Consider the following 10,330-nt stretch of genomic DNA (forward strand, 5'->3'; position numbering starts at 1 on the left):
TAAAAAAAAACCGTGAAGCGGTTGTGTTTGCATAGCTATGTTTGAAGGATGGGATATGGCGTAAAGTTACAGGGTACAGAGGAATAACATATGAGTCCTCAGGAATGGCAACGTATGAAGGGTATCATGGGCGAAATAGTATACTCTATTATGTTTCATGGTACTGCTCATGTCTATAGACGACCGTTACTACTTTCCACCAAGTAGGCCATCAGCTTGTTTGTCATTGTAAGTTGTATAAAAAATTACTTTTTTTCTAATAATGCATTTTCCTTGGGCTGGTCAATGTTTCCAATGTTATCCAACCACATTACATGATCATACGCAACGCACTTCGTCACTACACGCGAAAATACTGCGGTTATATCGCTATCTCTGTTACACAATACTTCCTTAGTTATGTTATTTAACAATCAGTTGAAGGCCGCACCGGTTGCGTTGCGGTCGTTTCTATTTACCGGTTCGATATGAAAAGAAACAAGATCATTGCAGTGAAATACTCTTTGAGTATATACAGTTCAATACTAGTGTATAAGATATTTTGGAATACGGAGAGATGAAAGAAGCACGTTTAATTTCTCACTGTGAAAATGCGTTAATGCGGAAACGATGTTTTCGGGATAACATTCTTTTTTTTAAACTAACCTCAAAATTTTAAATTCTGAATGTTTAATTCTTGATTAATTTGTCAATTTCAATCCTGCTTTGTAAGAATTTCCGTGTGATTTAAAAAAGTTATGTAATTTTAAACTTTTAAAGCCATAATCTTAACCTTATTAAACAATTAAAAAATAACTGCTCAATTAAAAACAACCTTGACCTTACAAAGTGTTTAGTGTGTTAGGTAGAAATAATTTCTATAATTGATAACTTATTAAACTGATCGCAAAATGATAATTGCTTAGTGACACAGCATAATTCTTGATATTAAATACCACCTTAATCTAAATAAGTACCTCTTTCGGTGTCATTCTGTATATTAATGTGTATTAATTCTTATTTAAATTCGTATCTAATTTACATAAAACTTAAAAAAAAAATATTTCTCAATGACGACGTATTTCTGCATAGTAATAAGCGAATAAATGTAAGGAATGATATCATTATATTGTACATATTGATTACAGCTCAAAGTGACTTGTTAAATAATTACTTGTAAAACGATAATATTTGTGATATGGCACAACTTTATCTTTACCCATATAACAAGATATCTTTTAGTTAATACAAGATATGAATTGAGTTTGAGCATCGATGCAAACATTACAATGAGGCACGCAAAGAAATTGGTTTTATTTACATTGTTTGCAATGAACTTGATTGAACAGCCGGCTCCGGAAGTTACCATAGAGCAAGGGACTTTGAGCGGTAAAATCAATACAGAAGGAACGGTTTTCGAATACATTGGCATACCGTATGCGGTAGTTAATATTACAAATCGTTTTCAAGTAAGTTCATTTGTATTATGTAAATTTGACTAATTAATTGTAAGTTGTAATGTTGAATACTGATAAGGAAAGAAACATTGATAAAAAGTTAATTATAAAATTTAGATAGTGTATGTTATCATACACGTATCATACACGGAGTATGTAATATAGGAGTTAATACGTAATTGTTCTTCTGCCTAATACTTGTAATGAGAGTAGACAAAAATATCCAGAAATAGCATGTATAATAAATTATAAAAGTAGATAAACCAGGGCACCTTTGCTATGTTAAATATTTCTTTAGAATAGAATTTAACGTGATAATATGTATTGGCATACTAAAAAAATTGTTCACAGTGGTGAAATACTATGTAGCCACTTTACAGTATATTTAATTTACAGGCCCCTCTACCTCCACCGACATGGAAAGGCGTTTATCAAGCAGTAGATGAAATATACTCGTGTCCGCAGGCTACAAAATATGGCGTAATGGGAACAGAAGACTGCTTACGAGCTAACGTTTACGTTCCTGTCGGAGCACAAGGTCCACTTCCAGTTATGGTATTCATACATGGCGGGGCGTTTATTTTTGGAAGTGGCGGAAAACTTTTATATGGACCAGAATTTCTTGTAAAACATAATGTTATTTTAGTGACATTTAATTATAGACTTGGTGCTCTTGGTTTCATATGTTTAGGCATTAAAGAAGCACCCGGGAATGCTGGACTGAAAGATCAAATAGCAGCTTTAAGATGGATAAAGAAGAACATAGCTGCATTTGGCGGAGATCCGGATAATATAACAATTTTTGGTGAAAGCGCTGGTGCAGCTTCCACATCTATATTACTAGCCAGTGAAGCTACAGATGGTTTATTTAATAGAGCTATTGTACAAAGTGGTTCATCCATTACTAATTGGGCTATAAATAAAAACCCGGTTTGGGTTGCTAGTCTGCTGACCAAAGAACTAGGCTACGATACAAAAGACCCTCATGAAATATATAACATACTATCAAAACTTCCATATAAAGAACTTATAGCTCTAAAACCTATAAAGCCATTGGGATTATACTTTGATACAGAATTATTACATATACCATGTATCGAAAAACCGTTACCAGGTGTAGAACCTGTTCTAACAGATCTCCCTTATAATTTGCTATCGAAGAAACCCAAGAACGTATCTGTGATATATGGATCAAATAATAAGGAAGGTTATTTCTTAGTTGCAAGAGAAACACCAGAAACGCTTGTTAAAAAAAACAGTCATTATCTATTCGCTTCTGATTTAGAATTTGATAATGAAGATATAGCTGCCAAAGAAGCGAAGAAAGTGAAGGAATTTTATTTTGGTACGAAAGGTATAAATCAAGGAACTATTATGAAATTGGTTGATGTGTACACTCACCTTTATTTTGAAATGCCGACTTTATTAGAGACTGATCTAATGGTTGCTGCTAATAATACAATAGTATATAATTATTATTTTGAATACAGTGGAAGCAGAAATGTTCTGAAGTCTCGTACCACTTTTAAAGATGATGACGGGGCTTGTCATGCTGACGAACTCTTTTATCTATTTAATTCAAGGATATGGCCGTTTTCAGTCAATCGAAGAGATAAAAAGATAGTTGATTGGATTACAAAATTGTGGACAAATTTTGCTAAATACGGGTAAATTTTATTTATTTATTTTTTATATATATTTATACCAGATAGCCGCCCCGGCATCGCACGGGTTCACAATACATCACATCACATTAGAAACATCTAAAATTATCAATGTTTCTCTACTATATTATGCATTTATTTACACATAAACCTTCCTCTTGAATCATTCTATCTATTTAAGGAACGGCATCATAATTCAAAGTTCAAATTTCGCAAAAAAGTTCAAAGTCCGTTGCATAGTTTTAAAGATATAAGCATACATAGGGATAGACAGAGGGAAAGCGACTTTGTTTTATACTATCTAGTGATTATGTAACAAGAATAAATGATATAAAATATAATATACACTTTGTTACAGACACCCCACGCCGGATTTCCAATCAGATTTGCCCGTAAGATGGATACCTAGCAATCGGGAAAACAAAAATTTTTTGTACATAAACGACGAGTTGAAAATGGGCTCTTTACCAAATGTAGCCTCTTACAACTTATGGAAATATATGTACAATAATTATAGAAGAACTAACTTGAGTAGTTATTTTTAAATAAAAACATGAAATTACAATTTATTTATTATTACTTGTACCAGATGGAGACTTTGTACAAAAGTCGATTGCTTGGCTACCTCTGTCCCATTCGTGTTTCAACCGTGAAGCAGTTGTGTTTGCATGGCTGTGTTTCGGTTTGAAGGGTGGGATATGGCGTGAATTTACTGGGTATAGAGGAATAACACCTGAGTCCTCAGGGATGGCAACGCATGGGGGGTATCATGGGTGAAACAGTATACTCTGTTATGTCCATGTTACTGCTCATGTCTATAGGCGACGGTTACCACTTTCCATCAGGTGGGCCGTCAGCTTGTTTGCCATTCTATGTTGTATAAAAAAAAATGTATCGATGTATGTATCTACCTATTTATTATGTCTGGAAATACTGGACCAAAATTAACAAATGACGTCTCATTCCCACTCTTTGCCTTAGGTCAAAATGACTTTACTTAAGTAAGTTGTGTACTAAGCTGTATAAGTTACTATAGTTTTTTAACTATCCTACGGGAACTCTTTAATTTTTCGTGATTAAAAGTATCCAAAATATTCAATGGGGATATAAGGTACCACTATGCAAAATTTCATTTAAATTGGTCTAACAGTTTCGGAGATTAGCCCGTACAAACAGACAGAGAAACAAAAAATTAAAAAAATCTAAATGTGTTTTATTTCACTTCTAACATGTCCCTGGCTTGGTTTTTAGCATTTTTTTTTCTATGTACTCTATGCATTTGACCTCTACAGTTTTATTATATATATGTATATCGTATGTATAGATATACACAATAAAAAATTTATTGCTGTGTAAATATAAATTCCAATTTACAAAAGAGTCTGTACAAATGTCATCTGCTTGGATACCTCTGTCCCGTTCATATTTCTACCACCAAACAGCTGTTTCTACATAGCTTGCATATTGTTTTTACATTAACAACTTGACAATGAAATTACAGGTTACAAAGGCATATCATGCAAACTATGACCTTTCTAAGTAGCATTTAAAGCTAATAGTGAGGTTTAGAATCCTTCATAACGTAAGTTAATACTTAATTATAATATCGTATAGAGAAAAGGTTAAAGTTGAGTCTCTTTTGTACTAATTAATTAACAAATGTAGCCATATGGTCCCGGCATAGAATAGGCCACCCCTTTTTTCTCGTGGGTGTCGTAAGAGGCGACTAATGAAGGGCAAGGGTTGGGCAGCAACGTCCCTATTAAATCTCTACTGCCTAACTGCGGATGCTAAAGCGCTTGCCAAGCATGGTAAGTACTAGCAAAACCACCAAGGGGCAGGCTTATGTTCAGCAGTGGACAGCTAAAGACTGACATGGTGATGTTGATGATGAATTAACAAATATGCGTCAAAGTTACCAGAGGGAGACTTTGTACAAAAGTCGATTGCTTGAGTACCTCTGTCCTATTCGTGTTTCTACTGTGAAGCAGTTGTGTTTGCATGGCTGTGTTACGGTTTGAAGGGTGGGATATGGCGTGAATTTACTGGGTATAGAGGAATAACACCTGAGTCCTCAGGAATGGCAACGCATGGGGGGTATCATGGGCGTAACAGTATACTCTGTTATGTCCATGGTACTGCTCATGTCTATAGGCGACGGTTACCACTTTCCATCAGGTGGGCCGTCAGCTTGTTTGCCATTCTAAGTTGTATAAAAAAAAGTTATGGATTCATTATCTTGTGCATATACTAGTATTAATTTCTGCTTTATAAACTACTTGGGAATGTAAAAGTTATATAATATAAATTAGTTTACTTAATACAATACGCAGTTCATAACTAATCAAGAACCTCTTACAATCCTTCAATTAACTTGTCCTCAAGCTAAAACAGCCTCTATCAAAATCGCGTACGCCCAAATCAATATAGAAATAATCGTTTTCTAATTTAGTGAAACTGAATATTTAACTGATATGACTGCGCCACTGAAAAATTTCAAATACGATAAAATTGAAAATAAAAACATCCGCAGAAGAACAAAAGTGCCTACAGATGTAGCGTGCGTGCGTGCGTGCGTGTATGTGCGTGCGCGCGTGCGCGTGTGCCTGTGTGCGTGTGTACATATGTAAATTTATTTATTTATATATTTGGAAGACCAACAGCTTTTCCGACAATAATAGTAAATATAAATTATAATAAGAAATAGATTGCCAATAACAGGTCTCCATGCAATATATAAGTCAAGGATTTGATAATGCACAGGGAAGATATACTCTGGGATTATGATCCTGTATAGATAAATGCTACATAGATCCAGCAGAGAATGGGCCACTCCTTCATTTTTTATGAGTGTCGTATAAGGCAAATAAGAGAACTAAATAGTTGTGAGATAGGCAGCAGCGTTCCACATAAAACATCACCAAAGCCTAACTGTGTTTGCCAACCCACCTGCCAAGCCTAGTTACTACTGACAAAACACAGTAAGTGGTTGATATGATGATGACGACAGGTAAATGCAATATAAAGCAACTCCCTACTAGATTGGACACCTGGGGGAAAGGGATTGTTAGTAATGGAGACTGAGAATCCCATTGCTAGCAATATACCCAACCAGGTCGACCTGCTCGCGGTTTTCCCTGGAAACTATTATGGTTAATTCCTGATGAATTCATCATGATGGGCTAACTGGCCTGTTTTCATTCAAATCTATCACCCTTCACTGGTGCTCCGCCAGCGTATCCCATTAGCGCAGGCGAGGTTACCATACCATTTTCACCTATCAAAAAAAAGATGGGGCACCTACATCAAAGTGTTACAAGAACTTATCTCACAGAGGGATCTCTTACAATCAACCTTTGAGAAGCTTAAAGAAAACTATATACAAGGTTAAAAACTGTATATAAAATATACAAGGGTAAAAACCGTGCAGCTAAAGATAGATATCTGCTTTAAAGGATTCTAATGATTGTGCTTGTGGCATGACCTTTAAGTTATTGGGAAGTGGAAGACGTACAGTATATACAGAAATGACTTGGCATAGCTTTGAGTATTAAAACAAGGCAAATCCGTAATGAAGTCATTACTGCATCTCAGGTGGACATGAATCTCGTTTCTCTGAGGTAATATGGGTATTTTGGATTAGAAAAAAGTATTGAATAGAAGAACGCATGGGGGGTATCATGGGCAAAACAGTATACTCTGTTATGTCCATGGTACTGCTCATGTCTATAGGCGACGGTTACCACGTCCCATTAAGTGGGCCGTCAGCTTGTTTGCCATTCTAAGTTGTATAAAAAAAAAAGTGTAAGAACGTGGATATTTCTTCACAGCCTAATGGAATAGATGCAAATATTTGGAATTTCTCTAGGATTTTTTTTATGGAGATATTTGAAACCAAAACGTGGCTATGACCTAAAAAATTTCACTCGCACAAAGTTGAGGAGATCGTCTGGTAAATAAATAATAGGACAAAAGTATCTTATCAATCTAATAGCATTTAGTAATTCGATTTGCCCTAAAGCCCGGCTCGAGGCAACTAATAGGCTAGAGCAATCACAGTGAACGGTAGTTTATTTGATAACTTTTGTTATAATTCGACAGGCAACGTCTCTGATTCAGTTCAGGTTGCCGAGAAATATATAGGAATACAGTAATATTTATTATTGAATGTATGTATTTATGGAACATATTATTAATATCTGACCAGGATATTTTATAAGAACAATATACGTAATGCGCATCATGTACTCGTACTAGGGTTTGCTAAAATTTCGAGAAAAAAATCTCAAACGTGATGGCTAAACAGATTGATTTGTACTGCATGATAATTGTAACAAACAAAGAAATATATCCGAAAATAAGGTCATATATATATATATATATATATATATATATATATATATATATATATATATATATATATATATATATATATATATATATATATAATATAATTTAAGTACAACTATAAAATGCAGGAACAGGGATGAGGAGCATGTTTTAAAATGGGTATTAAACATGAATTTGGATGGCGTAGAGTAAGAGCAGAGAAAGACTTAAAAAGACCTAAATGGGCTGTGTGAATGATGATAAAGCTAGAATGAGAGTAAATGCGGAAACGACTACGAGTAAAGAAGAATGGAAGAGAAGAACATATTACGCCAGTTACAAATAATAATTGGCATAAGGGTAGAGAGCAGATATGAAACTGTGTTCTATCCAAGGTCAGTGCCAATTAAGAATCGAGTCATTAAATATAGATAGGTCAAGATACATTACGTGCGTAAGTTTATAAAACACTGACAAAAAACTAGTAAACTAGATAGATAGATAGATGATTTATTTACATTACTTACAGCACACAAATTACAATAAAAAAAAAAACATAAAAACATAAACTAATTTGACAATTAGCTGACAAAAAATTGACCTTTGAGACTCAATGTTCTATCTACGTATAGAATCTAATTCCCGCGTTTTAATGCACAAACAAACACAAAATTACATTTGTCTCTCTTATCTATCATTGTAATAATTGTTTTGAGATATTATCACACTAACTGTATTATTAAAACTATAGCTGTTTAACTATAGCTCGTAAATTTAAATAGCTAAGTTCTAGACCAAACAGTTTAAATTTGATCTAATAATAGATTATTCTCTGTACGTATCTATCTAATAACAGTATGCAGAGCTGCTGTATACTAAACACTAGTTTACTTTCCACTAGTTTTATGCAAAATATTTATTCTTGTATACGAATTCTTTGGATAAACTTTAAATTTTTATAAAATATGATAAAGTATGCCTGAGGGTACAAAGTGGATGTGGGTGGTGTAAGTCAAAAGAGTTTAGGTGTTGAGATAATTTTACAAAATATTTTAATATTAAATATTTTATAATTGCTTGATTAATTATGACGGACTATGTTCTAAAGATCATAGACAAGGATTTCAACCTCGCACACTTCAACCTAAATCGTCGCGTTACAGTGCGGTTTAGAAGGAATTTTCTCACGCAACCCTCAAGCTGTGGATTTAGCTCTCTTCCGAGGTTTTCCCTAGAGACTACAGTGTGGAGTTCATCAAAAAGTATGCAGTAAAGTTTATTTTTGTTGTAGATTTTTTTTATGCAATTTAGAATGACAAACAAGCTGTAACCGTCACCTATAGACATGAGCAATACCATGGACATAACAGAGCATACTATTTCGCCATGTGTTGCCATTCCCGAGGACTCAGGTGTTATTCCTCTGTACCCTGTAAATTCACGCCATATCCCACCCTTCAAACCGAAACACATCCATGCAGACACAACTGCTTTACGGTTGAAACACGAATGGGACAGAGGTACCCAAGCAATCGACTTTTGTACAAAGTCTCCCTCTAGTAAATTATATTGAATAGCAGCAGGACCTATTTTATTCCTGTGATAGTTATAAATACTATAATGGTACGAGTACACACTTTTCATTTGTGACGAATTAAGAACTTACGTAAAATACAGTATTTATAGAAAGGTTTGCAGTTGTAAATTGCATAAAGTAAATTAAATAAAATATCGATGGGGAAAATTGAACCGTTTAACTCAATTAACGATAACTAGGAAGTCTGTACGTTTCAGTCAAATCTCTTAACCAGTAAAAAGTACTATTGACTAGCAAAATCAATCAAAATCAGTCAATAATATTTTCGACTAAAATAATACTTAAATGTACCTAACCTAATTTAACCGCAAATTTGCAGTCAAAAGTACTAATAACCAAAAATTCATTCTGGTCAAGCGTATTCAGACTCTTTTGTTGTGGCTGCAATTAGATTATGGAACACACATCCTCATGAAATTAGAAATAGCCCAAGCATTGGGATTTTCAAATCACGTCTGAAGAATTATTACCTCTCACAATGCTGATGTACATACTTATTATATTTACGTACGTATTATATATATATATGACTGTAATTACTAATGAACTGTCACTTTTCTCATATTGGGTTTGCTGGAAGAAATCTCTATTGGAGATAAGCTCGCCCTTGTGCACTATTATGTTTGTTTTTACATTTTAATAACCTTTTGTGTACAATAAAGAATAAAGAATTTTGTATCAAAACCACTTTTGACCAACCTGTTCAGTCAAAAGTACATTTGAATTGAATGTTTGGAGCAGTATTTAATTATAAATGCGATGTTGGAGATTTGGTAAAAATCTCTTATAACTTGTACCACAAATAATATTTAGATTTTACAAGTTCGAAACTACATTGTCTTAAGGTTATGAATATTATAGAGGGGTTGGCGACGGTTACCACGTCGTATTTTCGATTGGTTGTTTGAGCCAACTTTATGTCAATTGGGTCTTTGAGCTTGAAATATTTACTTGGGTTTGAATTAGATACTTTTTAACTGGAAAAACTATGTACAGTGTTTATAGATATGTATGTATATGTGGCTCATCAGATATAAGCCGTGAACTGTATTGTGAATATATAATATATAGTACATGTTATATAGAGGAATTTCGGTGGAATATTGACTTTCATCACCTACTTCATCCCACACTTAGGTGCTGGTTCAGGGCTCCCGTAATTCGTGTTATCGTTGTCTATTTTTCCTCGATTAATGTGTATGCATATAAAAACAATAATAATAACAAATAATAACCTAAACTCACCCCAAATAACCGAAGATTGTTAATATTTTTAATCACTGCCGTGGAGGTCGATGGTTGTT

The 10,330-nt window shown here is 34.0% G+C and overlaps 1 protein-coding gene across 1 annotated transcript; it reads left to right on the forward strand.

The window, feature by feature from the left end:
- Nucleotides 1-423: 423 nt before the first annotated feature.
- Nucleotides 424-3,665, forward strand: LOC113510312 (esterase FE4-like). Its single transcript, XM_026893761.2, has 4 exons — nt 424-507; nt 1,128-1,448; nt 1,833-3,103; nt 3,459-3,665. Exons 2-4 carry the CDS (start codon nt 1,269-1,271, stop codon nt 3,643-3,645), a joined length of 1,638 nt encoding a protein of 545 aa, XP_026749562.2. The 5' UTR covers nt 424-507; nt 1,128-1,268; the 3' UTR covers nt 3,646-3,665.
- The last annotated feature ends 6,665 nt before the right edge of the window (nt 3,666-10,330 follow it).

Source organism: Galleria mellonella, unplaced genomic scaffold (genome assembly GCF_026898425.1).
Source record: "Galleria mellonella isolate WM207_F2 unplaced genomic scaffold, CSIRO_AGI_GalMel_v1 utg213, whole genome shotgun sequence".
NCBI lineage: Eukaryota > Metazoa > Arthropoda > Insecta > Lepidoptera > Pyralidae > Galleria > Galleria mellonella.